Source organism: Silurus meridionalis, chromosome 3 (genome assembly GCF_014805685.1).
Source record: "Silurus meridionalis isolate SWU-2019-XX chromosome 3, ASM1480568v1, whole genome shotgun sequence".
Classification (NCBI taxonomy): domain Eukaryota; kingdom Metazoa; phylum Chordata; class Actinopteri; order Siluriformes; family Siluridae; genus Silurus; species Silurus meridionalis.
The window spans coordinates 14056785-14077482 of NC_060886.1; the positions used below are offsets into that span (position 1 = coordinate 14056785).

At 40.5% G+C, this 20698-nt stretch overlaps 1 protein-coding gene and 1 pseudogene across 1 annotated transcript; both read right to left on the bottom strand.

The window, feature by feature from the left end:
* Window positions 1-1805: 1805 nt before the first annotated feature.
* On the bottom strand, window positions 1806-10654 carry si:dkey-219c10.4 (high affinity cGMP-specific 3',5'-cyclic phosphodiesterase 9A). The gene is made up of 14 exons (XM_046845434.1): window positions 10567-10654; window positions 9699-9860; window positions 8662-8713; window positions 8463-8565; window positions 8172-8314; window positions 8039-8098; window positions 4776-4953; window positions 4394-4516; window positions 4163-4255; window positions 3512-3579; window positions 3314-3416; window positions 2968-3072; window positions 2719-2865; window positions 1806-2636 (listed from the first exon to the last, which is right to left on the bottom strand). The coding sequence occupies exons 1-14, from the start codon at window positions 10652-10654 to the stop codon at window positions 2457-2459; spliced, it is 1605 nt and encodes a 534-aa protein (XP_046701390.1). The 3' UTR covers window positions 1806-2456.
* Window positions 10655-13469: 2815 nt separating this feature from the next.
* On the bottom strand, window positions 13470-15547 carry LOC124383064 (annotated as a pseudogene).
* Between the last annotated feature and the right edge of the window lie 5151 nt (window positions 15548-20698).

A 20698-nucleotide genomic window follows, 5' to 3' on the forward strand; every position in this document is an offset into this window, starting at 1 on the left:
ATTTCTCACACATTTAGTTAAGAGACGTTACGTTTACGCTGACAAACCCGTGGTGCTTAACACTTTGTTTTGCTAACTGATGATAAAAAGTGTCATATGATAAACATCGGTTACACTTTCTATGAAGGCCATATTTACAATGACCTATAAATACATTCTTATGATATTATTTATGACTCTGGATTACAGTTTATAACAATAGTTATAATGCATTTTTAGGTCACCTATAATGATATATACATTTTCATAAAGTATTAAAATGGTGTGTAGAGTATTTACTATGTTTAATGACTGTATTATTAAATATTCTCTGTGCATGTGTGTGTTTGTGTGTGTGTGTGTGTGTGTGTGTGTGTGTGTGTGTGTGTGTGTGTGTGTGTGTGTGTGTGTGTGTGTGTGTGTGTGTGTGTGTGTTTGTAAATAGCTCATTTTAACTATGATCTTCCCAGAAAGTGTTACCTTACATTTCTCCAGGGTGAACGAGAACATTTTGTTTCATATATATATATATATATATATATATATATATATATATATATATATATATATATATATATATATATATATATATACTGTATACACACTCACACACACACACACCCTTATTTAATTATTTATGTGGTTAGTTATTTAAGTTCTCAATGTTGTAATTAATATGTGATTGTATGTCGGTTATGCATTGTAGCTAATGCTCAGGGTCCTTATAATATCATGATTGTGACATTGTTGTTATTTGTTTGTTTCCAGTTTATTTTTTTGTAATTTTACAAGGTGTCTTGTCATATCATACAGTGTCTACTTTTGATGCTTCTGGTACATTCAAGTGTTTTTTCCGTATTACAACTATGCCTTAAATTTGACACCATCATAATAATCATTAGATTTTTTGAATATTTAAAATCCTTTCTCATTGCCTAAATAAAACCCCAGATATTATCTACATAATTGTAATTTATTATAATGATTAATGGTGTGGTGGAGACACATTTCTGTCATTGAGATGACAAGTCAACGTTTTCCCCTTCACTTATGGGTCCAGTAAAACTATCTTTCCCCTGGCAACTACTTACTAAAATTTAAAAGAAGGATTAGAAATAAAATGGATACTTATGTAATCAAGAATAAATGACAACCATTTACTATGCAAATGTGTACAGTGCTGCATGCTGATGCTTTACCTCCTTCTCTAGTTTCTTTGGAGTTCAGTTGAAAACTTGGCATTATTTTTGGGCAGGATGGCATCTTGAGAGCAATGCAAAACTGCATGCATTCTATTCAATTCAATTAGATCTAATTAAGAAAGAGTGTGTTTTAGAATGTGGGAGAATATATGTGTAAAAATGGATGGATTAAGCTGCATTTGTTAATGTTTCCTTTTATAACAAATAAATAAATCTATAAGATATATAAAGCTTTTATATGATGCATTTTTTTTTCCTTTTATCATAGCACTGACTACCTGCATCATTTGAACCTCTTTCATGCTGGTTACAATTAGCTATAGCCTGCCTGTCTGGACTCCATTTGCCAGTTTCTATATTTAGCCTGTGTGTAATTGAGATAAAACAATCGAAATATAAATCAGTAGCTTTGCTTTCATCTCTTTATTGTATGTTGCTAAAAAATGACATATATCGAATCTTTTCAATTTTACTCTTTACATGTAATTAAGGCACGACCTACTGCTGGTTCTTGGTTAATGGGTAAGTGGGTGAAAGGGAATTTTTTGACGAATGTGTATCTTGCGTTCACATGGCTGCAACAAATGTGAGACACTGAGACTGAACAAAGCAGCTGGGCCTCATCTCTGCTCATTTATTTATTACCTTTCCCTTATACAGGCAGTGTTGTAGACACTTATTTATCCAGTATTACAAAGTAGACACATGATCATTGACCTCACACATAATGTTAATATGTGTTATACTGACATGTGCTGAAACACTGCCTTATACATACAGTACATGTTCAGTAAGTTTTCTTTTTGTTGAGTTGTTGAGTTATACACTATATGATTATCATAAATCATTCAATGATGCTGTAAAGTATTTTTACATTTACATGTAAAGTATATTTAGATTTACATGATCCTTATCCAGAGCTACTTACAAAAAGCTTGAAAGCCTCCAGCAATAATTACATTCTAATACTGGTTTATTAGGTCAAAGACTAAGGATACCTTCATTTTAAAACTGAGTATACTTTCAGTCTAAAACGTTCTAAAACTAAAATGTAATAACAGTTTATGGTTCTTCTGGCTAAATACTATGCCCTTACACAGGCTAATTTAAATATTAAGGTTGAATATATTATAAAAGGTTTTTCAAAATAGCACGTACATGACAGCTGTTCACAAGGGTCTAAAAACATTACTGCTAACTCTTATCTTTTCGTTATTCAGTAAACCTACAGTATAGAATTCTTTCCCACTGCTCCACAATGCCAGCGTGTTGTCATTACACAGAGCTTGGTTTTAGTGTCGATTCAGGTTCTAGTGGAAGCTTAGCATCGCATGTACTCTCTTTGGGTTTAGTTGTTTTTTCACTCTGGGTTCGATTCTGCTTCTCTCTTTCTAATGCTTTCTCCATCTCTGTGTAGTAGTCCAGGGCTTTCCTCACGGGATCAATGATGTGCTGCTGTTGGACACAAAGACACAACACTTGGATTGTGCTGTAAGCCAGGTTCCTCAGAGTTTAAGCATACATTATTGACATTTACCTCCAGACAGGGAAAGAGATTAGCTAGTTCAATGAAGAGTGGAAAGAGAACAAAACGAATGAAGCCAGTCTGAGAGGAGGGCTTAGTTACTTTGTCCCGGTCCATAAATGGTGTGACAGGAAGTCCTTCTAGCTTCTCCATGTCACTCTAAGAAGAAGATGAAGAATAAGGTCTTTATTCACACTGCTTTGCCACTAGCTAAACATTTCAACAATGAAATAATAATTGGAGTATTTTATTTATTGTCACCTGGTTAAAAAACTCCTGAAGCAAGCAGTCCAGCCATGGCTCAGCCACATCCATAGGCCTCGCTTCATTAGAGATGTCACTGACTTTGATCATAATCATCATCAGCTAAAGGTGCAAAAGGGAAGAAAAGAATCAACACCAACTCCATTCGTATCATGCGGCATCACATCACCTCTTGGATGATTATTTTCCTGTAACAGCACACATCGTTTTTATTTTTTGCATCTTGTTTTATTACTCACAGTACAAAATACCAAATACACACATATAGATTAAATGTTTATTATAGTTTCTTTATTCTAAATGTTTAACTCCTTAATAGTTCTGAACAATAGTTTGCTTTTACCACATCCCTGTGATCCTTGTTGCTGAAGTCAAAAACAGGCAGAATGGCTTTAAACTTATTGAGGATCTCTGTGTGTCTGCTCATATCTGTGGCCAGAATACACCTGAGGAAAACATGATTGTATTCAGAGTGTTAAGTAAATAGCTATGGCTTGAAAAAGTTTTTTTCTTTTTTTATAAAGCAAAGATGGGATCATACTTAATTATGCCCTCACGTATCCTCTTGTACTGCTCTGTTGTCAGGTTCCGGAAAATGTTGCTCTCGGTCTGAGGAAAGATTGAAGCCTGTGCTTGGAATTGATCTATTGTGAGCTGATGTTTTGAAAATAGGCAGTTTGTAGGTTGTATAGTGGGTTAAAGTGTTTATTGAGGAATAAAGACTCATTTAAATGTCACTTTTGAGGACATAAAAGGGGTGAAAGGGGCGGATATTTACACTAGCACACAAAGTTCACAGAAAGATATTTTAGCATAAAGGAGTTATAGAAAAACAAGCAGCCGTGGGAAAAAATTTCTTAATAAAACAGTTCTTTTTAAGATTTTTTACAATTTGTGTAATAATTAACAGTGCAAAATAGGGTGTCATAAAAGTGTTTATTCTTAAAGAGTTATTTAAATATTTGTTGTCACATTTTGCTGAGTGTGGATTTCTTCCCTGTTATGATAAGAGAGTTCAGGAAAATTGTTTGTCTTTTTTTCTATTCTTTGGTACTGCAGTATTTTGGGCTTATTCCTGTAAATGTCTGGGTACCTGATCATTTAAATGTCATTCTTACATTCACTTCCTCATGCCTTTAATCATGCTGTAAGGTCTAACCCTAAACTGTGTCACAACAGTACAATTTGTTACCTTTTCCAAGATCTCGAATGCTACAGCACAGTGATGATTCTCCAAAGGAGAGATGTCATTGTACCTCAAGGCAAGCTCGGTGCGAGCATTAATCTGAAAGACAGCATCATAGTCATTTATAGCCTCTCTGGGACTGAGGAAAGACACTTCAATTCTTTATCTGTGTTTTACATTGTGCAGTGTCAGAGCAGCAGTTATTTAAATGATATCTGTATGATAAGGTGCTCTTACCTGGTAAGCATTGTTGTAACCAGTGTGGTCTAGATCATGACACACAGCTGAGGTCAGCATGATTAAGAGATCAATGTTTTCTATCTTGGTCCTCAGATCTGTTAGCCATATCAAGCCATACATCTACCAATACAAGAGCAATGCAGTCACAGGGACATAATGAGTTCCTTGCAATAATCATTTTACATATTCTTCATGAGAATAGAGCAACATTAAGCTAAAAAGCATAACCCATGGTTTAAGAGTCTCATATCAATCAGAAGCCTGAATGAGGTCAATCCCTGAAATTGTGGAAAATTGAATTGAAGTACTTGGAACAAAACCAAGGTAAGCTCATTTCAATGTCATTATCTCTCCCTATCTCTCTTTCACTCTCTCTCACCATTTGAGTGACACAAAAGCAGTGTTTGAAGTTGTGGAAAGGGATGTTATTGTAGCGCTTGTAGACTTTGTAGAGGAAATGCTGCAGCACATCCAGCTCTATGTCAAAGGTGGAGATAAAGTCCAGGTCTGTGTACATCACTTGGAGCAACACCATGATCTCAGCATCTTCCCACTGCCTACACACATATATCACACACACACACACACACACACACACACACACACACACACACACACAAAAACATCAGAACAGTTATTTGAGACTTTTTGGTTCCTATCAAGATATAAAAACATACCCTGCCCCCCAACACACACACAGAGCAGCCTCTTTCGCCCTCTTCAATAAATATTCTGACTGCATGACATTTTGCTTCCTTTATTCTAATCTATTCCAATCCAATAGCTGTTTTTCCCATATTTTATGTGCCCTTTTTGTGATTTTCTTTGATGAAAGCACAGGCCTGCCAGACACGTCATCTTTCATGAATCGCTTTTACATCTCAGGAGAAGCTGCTTCCTGTTTTGTAAATTTGAAAGGACTGGGGTCAAAAAACTAAGCTAGAAGACCACTGAATGAAAGCACTATTGAAAGCCTAGGGTCTGCTATTGATTGCTTAGCTTCCAAACATCCACTCATAATGACATGAGGCCTTTCGTGCAGATCAAAGGACTGAATCTTCTCTGGCCTCTTTATGCAGGGTAAAAAGAGCTGTGTTTCATTAATGAACATCCATTTTGTTATAGCAGGTGCAGAGCTCATTTACTCAACTTCCATGGGCTTGCATGATGAGGTTTAATATTTTAAATCATCCTGCACCTTCAGCCAAAAGGAGAATATCTAACTAGTGATTTGCAAGATATTGCTGATACATTCCCTGAAGAATAATGAGGTCATATAATAAATATTTGAAGCAATATGCATGATATGATATGACATTAAGCTGCTCACAGTTAGTATTCTTGTTGCTTTTTATACCACTAGCTTCAGTTTGAACTATTTTTCAATTTCTCCAGAATTAATGTTTACATGAGGAATTTATTCAAAGCTTAAAGTAGATTAGAGCAGCTTTGATTTATGTCCAGTCAAATAATAAATCTAGATTTTACAGGGAATAAAAGCACATCGCCTATAAAAACTTTCACCTTAATCTCAGTTAAAGCTGTCTGGATATCATCTACATAAAACAGAACAATTGACTACATCAATTATTAGGCCAAAATTGTGAGTACAAGCCTTACATTGTTTTTAGTCTCAAGTATACACAAATGTTACAAAAATATTTTATATGACAAAAATGTTCAGTATGGCTGGGTTTCGACTTTTGTTATTCTCCTGCTATTATACATAGATTAATTTTGACAAATGGATAACAACCCCCTAAGAGCCACATTTAAGAAGAGGCCAGTACTGAAAATGTTCTCAAAAGCAGTACAAAACACAAACCATTTTGCACATCATATACTAATATACAGTGAGGAAAATAAGTATTTGAACACCCTGCTATTTTGCAAGTTTTTCCACTTAGAAATCATGGAGGGGTGTGAAATTGTCATCGTAGGTCCATGTCGACTGTGAGAGACATAATCTAAAAAAAGAAAATCCAGAAATCAGAATATATGATTTTTAAACTATTTATTTGTATGATACAGCTGCAAATAAGTATTTGAACACTTGTCTATCAGCTAGAATTCTGACCCTCAAAGACCTGTTAGTCTGCCTTCAAACTGTCCACCTCCACTACATTTATTATCCTAAATTAAATGCACCTGTTTGAGGTTGTTAGCTGCATAAAGACACCTGTCCACCCCATACAATCAGTAAGAATCCAACTATTAACATGGCCAAGACCAAAGAGCTGTCCAAAGACACTAGAGACAAAATTGTACACCTCCACAAGGCTGGAAAGGCTACAGGGAAATTGCCAAGCAGCTTGGTGAAAAAATGTCCACTGTTGGAGCAATCATTAGAAAATGGAAGAAGCTAAATATGACTGTCAATCTCCCTCGGACTGGGGCTCCATGCAAGACCTCACCTCGTGGGGTATCAATGATTCGAAGGAAGGTGAGAAATCAGCCCAGAACTACACGGGAGGAGCTGGTCAATGACCTGAAAAGAGCTGGGACCACCGTTTCCAAGGTTACTGTTGGTAATACACTAAGACGTCATGGTTTGAAATCATGCATGGCACGGAAGGTTCCCCTGCTTAAACCAGCACTTGTCCAGGCACGTCTTAAGTTTGCCAATGACCAAAATAGAACTTTTGGGTCATAATTTCACTAAATGTGTTTGGAGGAAGAAGAATGATGAGTACCATCCCAAGAACACCATCCCTACTGTGAAGCATGGGGGTGGTAGCATTATGCTTTGGGGGTGTTTTTCTGCACATGGGACAGGGCGACTGCACTGTATTAAGGAGAGGATGACCGGGGCCATGTATTGCGAGATTTTGGGGAACAACTTCCTTCCCTCAGTTGGAGCATTGAAGATGGATCGAGGCTGGGTCTTCCAACATGACAATGACCCGAAGCACACAGCCAGGATAACCAAGGAGTGGCTCTGTAAGAAGCATATCAAGGTTCTGACGTGGCCTAGCCAGTCTCCAGACCTAAACCCAAAAGAGAATCTTTGGAGGGAGCTCAAACTCCGTGTTTCTCAGCGACAGGCCAGAAACCTGACTGATCTAGAGAAGATCTGTGTGGAGGAGTGGGCCAAAATCCCTCCTGCAGTGTGTGCAAACCTGGTGAAAAACTACAGGAAACGTTTGACCTCTGTAATTGCAAACAAAGGCTACTGTACCAAATATTAACATTGACTTTCTCAGGTGTTCAAATACTTATTTGCAGCTGTATCATACAAATAAATAGTTAAAAAATCATACATTGTGATTTCTGGATTTTTTTTTTAGATTATGTCTCTCACAGTGGACATGCACCTATGATGACAATTTAAGACCCCTCCATGATTTCTAAGTGGGAGAACTTGCAAAATAGCAGGGTGTTCAAATACTTATTTTCCTCACTGTACTTCATGCATAATGTATGTCCATTACAGAAAAAAAAAATACTCTAGGTGTTCATTTGGTTTCTTTACCAATGACAAATAATTTTGATATCTTGACTACTGACAGATATTATATTTTACATATTTCATTATATAATATTCCACATTATTTTTCTTCTCTGTTTTCAGCTTCCAAAACTGTAAATCATTTCACAAAAACAATTTAGTTTTTGTATTGAGATGAAAAAAAAAATCCTTACCAGTTATCAAATGTTGGTGTCTTAAGGTATTGCCTCACCTCCTCAGATACCTCTAGGGAACTGTGTAAAGATAAATTGAATAGTTTTTTCAATCTAACTGCTCAATAGAAAGACATCTGGAGACTGCACTTACCTCATCTTGAAGAACTTTTCCTTGACATGTTCACACTCTTCACGTGTCTTGCGCAGTGTTCTCTTGTGGTAGAATGGAGAGGGTTTGTGAGTGCCCTCAGACATTTCCTTAAACAGACCCAGCCAGCTCAGGTGCTCCACACTCTAAAGAGATTGCACAGATTACTCAGTAGGTGAAAATCCAGTTCACATGACTTACAGAAAAAAGAAAGATTTTCTAAATAAGAAAAGAGCAAGTGAGTATTGGTGCTTTGAATTCTTAGGTGTTGTCTGCATGAATCCAATTGTTTACCCCAAGTTTTTCTCTGAATGACTCCACCTGTTGCTTCATCTCATAAACAACAGCGGGAGTCTTGCCCGATTCAACGAGAATCTTCTTCTCTAGACTTTGTAACCTATTAAATAAAGTGTTTATTTAACTTTTTTTTTATTTTAACTGATTAGGATAGAGAAAATAAGATAGAAATGGTTGCATTGGCAATACTACATACCTTTTCTCCATAGAGGAAAGATCAAAGCCAAGTGACAGTGCCAGCTCTGTACCTGGAAGAAGATATAGCCCTTTAAAATGCATCATAAGCCAATTTGTTTATCTATGTGCATTATGAAAATGAAAAAAACATTAACATTAAAATGCTGTTTGTTGACCGCTGTTTTTTATTTAATATTTTAATTTGAACAATGTCACTAATTTTCCTATTGCTGTGTGTGAAACTTTTTTATTCCCTAAAGGTCATCACTGTTTTTCACACAGCCTATTAAGACTTTTAACCAGGACAACAGCTTTTACATACGCATACAAATACAGAGCTTGGATTTATTTGCGCAGCATTCCCACATTCCTGTCAATATACACTGCATATTAACATAATATTTTGTGTTTTAATTTTTACTATAATTAAAGTACACTGCTATCTTGTATTGCAAAATCTACCTCAGTTTATCATTTCAAAGCATTGCATATACAACTGCAATAGCTACACTTTATTATTATATTTCAATAAAACTTTTTTCTGTTTCCTCTTTTGAAATTGATAACACAAAATGCTTCATGTCTTGTCACTGATAAACTGCAAGAAAGTCCATTGTCCTAAGAACTCATATTGAAAAACCTACTGACCTTCTTGGAGACTCCACCCATAAATGCGAAAACTTCACTACATCAAAAGTTACAGTGATTTCACATTTTATTTCTTTAGAGCCAGCTATGTGTTGTTATTTCCAAGTTATTTGCAATAATAAATTAATTATAAATAATATTATAATAGTAAATGCTAATTTATAAAAACTAGTGTTTTGTTATAAATCTGCAATTATGTACTTTTCAGCCAGCAGTATTGTCAAAGAGTTTCTAATAGAAACTTAAACTTATTCATACATTTCTGACCAAGTGGAATTGAGTATTCAGCTACACTGTAATATAACACAGACAATAATGCACCATCACTTTGTATGCCATTCTTCATCTAACATATGACAGGTTTGCAAAACATCTTCAGGTTACTAATTCGAAGTATACAGAAACTACCTAATGGCTCATTGTTGCAGTCTGTAGCAACCACCTCCAGCTTGTAGCTTGTGTGAGGGCTGTTAGGTGTCAGCTCAGGGGAGATATTAATGATATTGCCCTTGGGATTGTAGAGTTTTAGGATATCGTTCTGTCCAGCTTCAGCTGCCGATCGAAACAGGTCTGAAAGAGTAGTGTGTACACACATACAACTGAGTATAATCAAGGCAAACAACTTGAGTTTTATGAATAGAGTACCCTTGACACAGAGCTCTTACTTGAGAAGAGCTCTGTCAGCACCACCTGTGGCCCCAGCCTTTCAGAATGAACACTTCAGTAAATAAAACACTTAGATTTTATTTACTTGCATAAATCATATCTTTCTCATATAACAAAATATCTCTTTAACATTTCATTTAGTTTCAAATGAAGTTTAGTGTGAAAACAGGCCCCTTGTCAGTAAGGCAGGAGGTCAGGATTGTAATTTTAGGAAGCATATTTTATTAACACTCTGTTAAACAGTTTATTGTCATAGCAAGATTACTGATCTCACACAGGGAGAGTGACAGACTGCATGTTTTTAACAGCTCTATGTCACATAAAAATAAACATCATATGATGATAGTACAAAATAAAGCAACAAAAATCTTTATTGATTTTCCATCTTAAACAAAATATAATTTAAAGACAGTCTTATTAAGATCTTAGTTTGGTTATGTCAATTCCAAAGCCAAATCTCCAAATTTCTTAATGTTAATTAATTAATGAATACATAAAAGTTTGGTTTATCCACATGTTTTGAATAATTGTCAAATATTGATTGATTTTTTATAAACAGTTAATACTGGAAAGGAAAAGCAATATAAATGACTTACAGTAGAGTCCTTACCTTTGACATCTTGTGCAGGGCAGTCGATAGGAAACTCAGCCTGCTCTGGTGTTCCATTTACTGTGAAATAAATTATTTTAGTTTCCATGCCAGTTGACGGCAGTCTCACCCACCACACAGCTGAATGAATTGTGAACAGTGTATGACATCTATTTAGCAAAGAGCCACTTCACAATTCCTCCCTCCCCTTCTTTCATCGAACTGCCTCTTTCTGCCTCATCCATCTCCTTATAATAATAATAATAATAATAATAATAATAATAATAATAATAATAATAATAATAGTTTTACTTGATAATATGTTTCAAATAAAGATACATTTTATTTATAGAGATAGATAGATAGATAGATAGATAGATAGATAGATAGATAGATAGATAGATAGATAGATAGATAGATAGATAGATGGATGGATGGATGGATGGATGGATGGATGGATGGATGGATGGATGGATGGATGGATGGATAGATAGATAGATAGATAGATAGATAGATAGATAGATAGATAGATAGATAGATCCTATTTTAGGATATCAAATCTGTTATGTAATATAGTTTTAAAAAGGTTTTTAAACAATCAGTCACATCCAAAAGTAGAGACAGACGGTAACAATTCAGGGGATTATTAATGTCACTGTAGGATAAGAACATTCATAGATCTCATATATAGGAATATTACATTAGGAATTATATCATACGTTATCAACCAGAGATTTTTGTGTTGTTTTGCTGAAGTCTGCCCTCCAGCTACCTTCTGTTTATTCTCACCATTAATCCCATCTGCACTATTTCCCTCTGTGTCTTGTCTTTTTGCCTGAAAGCCTACATCTTTTTATTCAGTAGTTTGTTCAGGTCTTTAGCGAGTCAGGTTTTGTTATCAGGAAATCTGCGCACACACCTCTCTGGAAGTATAGTCCATGGGGAAATTAATGTAGTACGTTATGTCTGTCATGTTGTTCGATCCTCCTCTGTCTCTTGTGACTAACTCTTCTTTGTCACAGACTACATTAGGACAACAGGGCTGTATGTAGCTTTCAGCAGAACTAGGCTGTGATCAGAACTTCTCAGTGGGGTTAATGCAGGTGATGTGTATGCACTTTTCACAAGTATGTATAAAGGATCCAGTGTTATGTTCTTTCTGGTAATACATTGGGATGAGAATGACCGGTGAAAGAATAACACTGATTATCTCTTCAACATGACACCTGTTAGTGGGTAGGATATATTAGGCAGCTTGTGAATATTTCATCCTTAAAGTTGATGTGTTAAAAGCAGGAAAAATGAGTCAAATTGTGATGGCTAGATGACTGGGTTTAGAGCAGTCTTAGTGTAGGGTAAAATTACAGTTGTCTTCTGTTTATTAAAAAACAGTAAAGAACTGGCAGCACGGTTGCCAGCAACTTACTGTAAAATTACCAGTGTCTTAGTGTTGGTGAAATTTACAGTTGGCTACTGTTTTTGCAAATACAACATAACACTGTTTAAATTTACTCTAACAGAAGTAAATCAGCTTTAGAGAGTTATTTTAAAACATCTCTTGTTTATTAAACTGTCTTAGTATAAAACCTAAATGACATTAAAGAAAATACACAGATTCTTATTTACAGAACATTTGTATGAAATAAAATCAATGGTCAACCAAAAGCCCAAAGCTTATTACATGCATGGAAATACATCTAAGTGTAAAAAAAACATTTACTCTGGAAAGAGAGACAAAGTGAATGACAGAAAACTTTAGGTTACTTACGTAACCCCGGTTCTCTGATAACATGAGTGAGGTATCTCACTATGGGAATCGCCTCGGGCGTGACCAATCCTGGAAGCATCAATCACACCACGTCTGTCGGCTGACAGACCAATCGCGACAGTGATGCGGGAGTCCCGCCTCCCTATATACACCGCTGCTGGCGGCCCCTGCCTCATTCTCACATATCTCTTCTCCGTGCACTGCAAGGAGGGAAGTGTGGTGAGATACCTCACTCATGTTATCAGAGAAAGAGAAGTTCTCTTTCAAACATTCGCTCGGTATCTCACTATGGGATATAGACAACTCCCGTATTGCAGATATGCTGTCCGAAGCAGGTGTCAACCAACTCAGTGATGTGATAAAAAGAGACAATCCCTCTCACTGAAGAGAGTGGAAAAGCGAGAGAAATGACAAACATCCGAACCACGATTTTTCCATCACCCGTTGTCATTCCCTTACGCATACACGTATACATGACCAAAAACACATCTATATAGACAAATACATGTATATATAATCATACCTACAATATATACACAAATATATATTACAGACTCAGGACGGAATGAGCCAGCGAAGGCTCCGTGACATCCAGCCTATAAAAACGGACAAAAGTGTGCGGCGAAGCCCAGCATGCTGCCGCACAGATGTCCTGAATCGAAACACCCTTAAAAAGCGCCCACGAAGTGGCCAAGCCTCGGGTACTATGAGCCCTCTGTCCTTCCGGAGGGTTGAGACCCACGCTATTATAACACATTATAATAGCCTCCACGAGCCAATGGGACAGGCGCTGTCGGGAAACGGGACTTCCCTTACGGGAATCGACCCATGAAACAAACAGCTGAGTACTCCGTCTCAAACCCTTCGTCCTGTCAACATAGTGACGTAACGCACAATCCCGTCAATCCGTCAATCCCTACGTGGCATGCAGAAACAGCGGCGAGATAAACCTTAACGGTTGAAAAAGCCCTGCCCTTATCCAAAAGTTCTTGCAAAAAGCACAACACATCTGCCACAGAACAGTGAAAAGGGACGATATGTCTCTGAGCACACCATAGTTCAAACACACTCCACTTCCTATCAAATGCAGAGTGCGTCAAAGCTGCTCTCGCATTCTGAATCATCTCAATCACCCTCGGAGGCAAACCAACGACACTGAGATTCATCCTCTCACGAGCCAGGCCCAGAGAGCTACTCTGTCCGGTGCCGGGTGAAAAATCTCTCCGCGCGCTTGCGAGAGGAGATCCCTGCGCAACGGGAGAGGCCAGGGTCGATCGTGCAGGAGTTGGAAAATCTCCGTCAGCCACACTTTCCCTGGCCAGTTGGGAGCGATTAGTATGACAGAGTGACCGCCTTCTCTTACTCTTTGTAGAGTCGGCACGATCAAACTTAGAGGAGGAAATGCGTAAAGCAGAACGTTTGGCCACGGGTGGGCTAACGCATCCACACCCATAGGTGCACCGTTTCTCGCCAGAGAAAAGAACAGAGGGCAATGAGTGTTTTCGTGCGAGGCGAAGAGATCTACGGCGGCCCGGCCGAATCTCTCCTATAACAGGTTTACCACCTGAGGATGGAGAGACCACTCCCCGTACAGGGGATTTCCCCTGTACAAGAGATCCTCCCCCGCATTCAACATTCCCGGCACATGAGTCGCTCGCAGCGACAGGAAATGCTCCATGCCCCACACCACGAGATCTCGCGCTAGACGGTGAAGTCGAGGAGAGCGCATTCCGCCCTGGCGATTTATGTACGCCACCGCCGTCGTGTTGTCTGATCTGACCAATACTTGGTGACTCCGAAGAAACTGCACGAAATGTTTCAAAGCTAGAAACACCGTTAACAGCTCCAGAAAGTTTATGTGGGCGTACCGAAGCGAAACGGGCCATTTCCCTTTCGCTATCCTGCCTTCGCACACCGCACCCCAACCTGCGAGTGACGCATCTGTCGTCACTACTTTCCTCAGGGAAACAGCCCCCAGCGGGGTTCCCGACTCGAGAAAATCGCGATTTTTCCAGTGATGGAGAGCGCGTAAGCACAGTGACGTCACCATCACTTTGCGATTGAGGTGGCGCTTCGGACATAAGCGCTGTGCCGTAACCCAGCATTGAAACTCTCTCATTCGCAACAGTCCCAACGGTATGACAGACACTGCCGAAGCCATCAGCCCCAGAAGGCGTAAACAGAGTCTGAATGGGACTTTCCTTCCTCTCTGGAAAAGAGAGAGACAACTGCGAATCGACCTGATGCGCTTTTCTGATAGAAAAGCCTGATAACGGTCTGAGTTCAATCTGAGACCCAGGTATATTATTTCCTGTGTGGGCACCAAGCAGCTCTTTGTCTCGTTTATCCTGAAACCCAAGCCAGTCAGGTGAGACAGAAGCACACTCGTATCCACCTCCGCTCGCTGCCGTGACGGAGTGCAGAGGAGGAGATCGTCCAAATACGCTGACACTCTGAGACCCGCTGCTCTCAGCGGTGACAGTGCAACCGACACATTTGGTAAAGATCCGCAGAGCTAGAGCTAGCCGAGCGGAACCGCCAAATATTCGTAGGCTGTGCCCTGATAGGCAAAGCGTAGGAATTTTCTGTGTGCGGATAAATGCTTATGTGATAATCGCGTCCTTCAGATCCACTGGCGTAAACCAGTCTCTGGGACGAATAACACTGTACAAAGCTTTCAAAGTGAGCATCTTGAACTTGTACTTTCTGAGGTGTTTGTTGAGGTTCCGTAAATCCAGAATGGGACGGAGACCCCCCCCCTTTCTTGGGAAAGACAAAGTACCGGGAGTAAAAGCCGAGCTGGCTGTCCTCTCGCGGCACCGATCGAATTACCCCTTTGCTCAGTAAGGAGGTTATTTCGCCCTCCAAAACCCGAGCAGATTCGCCCTCTGCTGTCGACCAAATCACGCCGCTGAAAAGCGGTGGTCTCACGGCAAATTGCAGGCGATATCCCCGCTGTATTGTGGAATGCACCCAATGACGAACTGCGCATGCGCGCCAACTCTCCGCGCGAGCAGAGAGCGAGCCTCTGCGGCTCTCGCTGACAGACGGCGCGGTGGCACCATCTGGCGGCGGAGCCGGGGGTTGCAACTCTGGTTTGAGTTTTTTTATTGTGTGTGTGGATTTTTTTACTTTTCTTTTTGTCACACACGTCTGTGCCCTCGGCCCACTGCCTGGATGCACAGAACAAATCTTTAATAAATTTGGACGAACATGGAACATTCTGCTCTCTCTCTTGCATAACCCAGCGGGCGGAGAGGGGAGAAGTAACTTTCCGGGCACTGGGGGAACTGGTGCCAACACTCCAACCGGAAAAATTTTGTTCGTCGAACACAGTCTTTGAAACGCTCCCCAACGCCTTTTCACTGGAGGGGGAGGACAAGACTCCTGATAAGAGTCGAGGGGTGCTACAGAAACTCAGAGAGTGCTGCCACCTCTCTTTTGACCCAAAATCAGACCACAGGCTAGGTCGCCCGCCTTTTCTTCCCTCCCTGAGGGTCCGCTGGGCGATGCCTAGCAGCTGCCTCTGCAAAAGAGGTCTTTTTCCTGGGCTGGGGCTGTTTCTGGCGAGCCTCCCCGCGCGTTGACTGCTGGGGTGGGGGTTGCCTAGGAGCCCTGAAACCAGGCTGTCTCTCTCTGGATGCAGGGGCGAAATATGAACGTGCGGGTTGGGGAGGGCGAGCAGGAGGCTTTCTTGGGAGGCATGCCTCAAACGCTTCACCATCCTTCTTGCGAAGGTCGCATTGCTGGCGCATATTCGCCACCGCAGCCCCGAAAAGGGCTTTTGGCTCTATCGGGGCATCAAGGAACTCCACCTTCTTCCTCTCCGATAAGCCCGTCAAACCCAACCACAGGGCCCTTTCACCTACCACAGCGAGGCCCATGCTGCGGCCGCAGCTCTGGACCGCTTCCCGCAGATTTCTTCTCACAAGGTAGAATCTGGTGACCCAGCATCAATCTGCGTCCCCATCTCTTCCATGAGCTCTGCCTGGTAAGCCGTGAGCATGGAGGTGGCATTCAGTGCTCTAACCGCCAGGGCCGAGGAGCGGTAGATCTTCTGAAAAAGGGAGGTGGACAGCCTTTCTGTACGTCCTGGCAGAGAAGGGGAGGAGGAGGATAGAGCAGCTCGTCGATTTGGGTGGAGGTGGCTAGCCACCGACAGCTCTGAGGGTTGTACATCCCCAAAGCCTCCATATCGTGCACCTCCAGTCTAGAGAAACCCTTAACGGGCACTCTATGCGAGAAAGGTTTGTCCCAAAAACGACGCATTTCTGTGACACACGCCGGTACAGCAGGAATCGCTGCTTAACCGGGGAAGTGCGCGATGGCAGCCTTTTCCCGTCATATAAATCCCTCTCAGCGTTGGGATGCACCTGCTGAGACGGCCATTCGATGGAAAGTTTTTTGGCCGCTCTCCTACACACCTCCATGAGGTCCAGCTCACCTGGCATGGGGGAAGGGCCCGTAGCACTTCCAGGCATGAAGAGAAGATCAGGAGGGATCCTCCTCATCGTCCTTCAAATCCTCTTCCAAAAAATGAGCGACCTCATCATCTTCCTCTTCCACACCCTTGTTATCCAGCAGAGAGTGTGATTCGAAGAGAGAAGGAAGGACAGGAGAAACCTCGTCCATAAACTCTCCCCAGCTGCACTGTGCTTGCGAAGCAGCCTCGTCCCTCTCCGCGGGCAGCGGAGAGAGACACGGGTCTCCCTTATTCGCGGCCGCGACTCGCAGGCGGCGCTCTCGAACCCTTGACGGGAAAAGAGCGCAGTGCGGGCAGCACTCGGGGTTAGCGAGCCCGGTTTGAGGGTGCCTGTTACGTTCCCACCTTGGCTAGGCCTAGGGGAGTGTGGAACAATAACCAGTTAGATGTTACGGGCCGTTTGAACAAAAAGCAGGACCAGAGTTTAGAGTAGTTAGTGTTTAATAGTCACGTGCAGTAAGGTAAGAAACAAATCCCAAGCGTGCTTTACAGAGTCAAGAAGACTAGACTCACACTGGCAAAAGAACATGGACAGTGCCAAAGAAATGAACACAATAAAAGGGTCTACTCTAGGATGTATTTTGGGAAGCTTAACCTAACTAACAGCAGGAACAGACTAGCTGACTACTCTAGGCTAAGCTACCAGAAAATACAGTGGGTGGCACCTGCCCTCTAACTAGGGTGTCTAAACAATAGCAAAAACCTACGTGGTGGAATGTAGGTGCGCGCACATTCTTACCTGTTCCTAAACCAGGTGAGCTAGGATAACCAAAACAGCTAGCAAACAACAAGCAAACAACAAGTAAACAACAAGTAAACAACAAGCAAACAACAAGCTCTCTCTTTCTTTCCTTCCCCCCCCCGGGGGACTTCAGGAGCTGCTTTTAAATAGAAAGCTCCGCCTCCTCTGGTAGGACTCTTGCTCATCATTGGTCCTTTTTTTCCAGGCCTCCATTTCAATTACCAGGTGGCTCCACCTATAGACAGTAAAGAGCTGAAGACAGTAACCAACAAAAAGGGGGGGAGGGGAGAGCAGTAGAAAAAAAAAAACAGCAGACACGTAACAGTGCCGAACTCCTAAGCACACGATGCACAGGGGATGAGAGTCTTTTTCCTGAGATCGTAGACCCGCATGCACACGGTCGGGATTGGACTTTCCCCGCCGTGCACCCGGATGAGCTCGCAGCCGCCATAACGGAGGTGCAATCACCGGAAAAAAAGGAAAAACCAACAAGATCACCACGACGTGCTTCTCGAGAAACGGGTCCCGAACAATAATGTAAATACTCGCTTGACGCGATGTGAAAAGAAAAAATAGCAGAAGGGAATATCCGCTTTGACAGTGGATATTCTCCCCAAGAAGCAGCCGCGCTCGGAGACGTACCTTAACGGCCTGTCTGTGAACAGTTAAACGACCGCCCCCAGAGGATCTGCTGAGGATAGCTTCCTAAAACGATCTTCACGGGGAAGAGAACGAGAATGAGGCAGGGACCGCCAGCAGCGGTGTATATAGGGAGGCGGGACTCCCGCATCACTGTCGTGATTGGTCTGTCAGCCGACAGACGTGGTGTGATTGATGCTTCCAGGATTGGTCACGCCCGAGGCGATTCCCATAGTGAGATACCGAGCGAATGTTTGAAAGAGAACACCCAAGTATATACAGTATTTTTGAGTGAATATGCATGTGTGTGATGTGTGTGTTGTAAGTGTGTGTATGCGATGTTTGTGTGTGGTCTGTGGTGTGTATTACTTTTATAAAGTCACACTTAAAATCTATTATTTTTTTAAGTAGACTGGAGACACGTCCGTTTTGATAAACCTACAGCCTTGTACTCTTTTCCAGATTTATCCTGATTAACCGCCTGAAAAACAAATGTGTGTGTTTAGAACTAGTGGAGGGGAAATGATTACTCACAGAAAACATAAAGCAAAGTATATTCTTGCATAAAAAACTGTTTTTATTCCGGAAAGAAAACAAGCATCAGCACACAGATCTTTTGGGCAAAAAGTAAAACACATTAACACCGATAGATGAGAAAAGCAGCGGAAAATACCAGTCATTTTAGTGTGATACAAAGACAATGTGATTTCATTGCAATGGAGTTTGAAAAATTAACTTTACAGAAGGATTATCACATATTTTTCTGAATGAAACTCACCTGGTAATTGGGAATAATGCAACCCGAGTCTGAAATCCAGTTGCACAACACAGTGGTGCATTTGGCGTATTAATCACTGAAAATGAGCAAATAGAAGAAAAATTTACTTCCAATATTCACCATACATGTTAGCTGCCATAGCAAATGTAAGGAATTTTGTCACGCAAACAAACCGGAACTCACGTGCGTGCTCACTGCAGTTTACAAAAATACTGTATAGTAATGTTTATTTTCTCTGAGTAATAAATACAGCAAAACGCCGTTATATTGTGTTTACATCATTTTACAACAACAATAAAACAGTAATGTACTGCTTTTTAACATAACATTATTATCCTGTTGAAATTCTGCCGTAAATTAACAGCAATTTCTAACAGTGCACGCAAAAAAAACAATCAAACAAATAAATAAATGTATTGGTTTTTTTACCACTCATTTGCATGGTCACGTAATAAAATCATGTCACGATGAATAAACCTGGTCAGGACTCTGAGTGTGCACCCACTGCCCAGAGAAGTTCCTTTACTCATACACTCAGAATGGAGAGGCAGGGGTTGGGCGACGTCACCTTAGACTTCAGGGTTTCTAGTGGGAGAAGTGACAAGAGTGTAGTGAGGTCACATCAGTAAGGAGAGCTAAATCCATATAAAAATTATGGATGACAAAAAAAGTCTAAACCCTCAGAAGCCCAATTCCCAAAAAATGATGAAAGAAGTAAAGAAAAAAACGTGCAAAACAATAAAGGTGTGTATGCGCATCTATAACTCATCTCTTGATGAGGATAGTGAAGGCAAATGCATTCAATGAAATAGGCTAATAACTGTAAAGCACTGCTGTGTAGCCTGCTGTGCTTTTACATATAGAGCAACAATATTTATTTCAGCTGCATACCATTATTATTTATAGTATGTAGTTAATCATAAGGTGTGTAGCAACAAAACAATTACAACCTAACTAGTCTAGTTGGATTGTAGTTAAACTGGCAATTATTGATTTGGTTACCTTTAATTGAGGTGATATCAGAAAGATTTTCTGTGATTGTACTGAATATGTCCTGAACTGAGTTCAATAAAGGGAATCTCCATTGCAGCTTAAAAAGTTCTTTTAAAAAGACATATACAGGGTGGGCCAGTGAGAAGTAGTCCGTCTTGTATATGTCTTTTTATATTACCTTTTCAAGCTGCACTGGAGAGTCCCCTTATTGAACTCAGTTGCAATTAGACAACAATTAGCCAAGAATTTGGATAGTTCTTGGTTATGAGAGTTTGATAAATTGTGCAAAATGACATGTGTATTTAACTGCACAATAAAAGCATTTAGGATGATATTTCTACATAAACGTGAGCGCTTGGGATTGTACCCAGATTTGTGGACTGCTCTGAGAACATGTCTTACTCTTCCAGTGACAATAGCTGGAGCAGAAAGGAGCTTTTCAAAGCTAAAACTAATCAATGGGGTTGGGTTAGGGTTATGGTGCAGTTCACTCAGGGCATCATTCAAGTTAAAACCGCCATTCTTGGTTGGTGGTACCTACTTAGCATGAACATACAGTTATGCGTCAGTCCAACTGCAAGCAGAAAGTTTCGAGAGGAATAAATGATGGAAGAAACTCCAACGATTTTTTGAAGTTGTTGAAAAGAAGGTTTTGGGCTCATGATTATTAGATATCAATAAGTGTTTGATTCATTAGTATCATTCCATTAATAGATTGGTGTGCTAAGAGTTAACATTAGTGTCTTTTCA

What these genes read in the sequence shown, in the direction of transcription:
- si:dkey-219c10.4 (XM_046845434.1), bottom strand. Translation starts at nt 10,654, where the DNA reads ATGGAAACTAAAATAATTTATTTCACAGTAAATGGAACACCAGAGCAG. An exon ending in CTGCAACAATGAGCCATTAG is followed by an intron (nt 8,714 to 9,698) that starts GTAGTTTCTGTA and finishes ATCTTCTTCCAG; the next exon opens with GTACAGAGCTGGCACTGTCA. An exon ending in CATTCAGAGAAAAACTTGGG is followed by an intron (nt 8,315 to 8,462) that starts GTAAACAATTGG and finishes CAATCTCTTTAG; the next exon opens with AGTGTGGAGCACCTGAGCTG.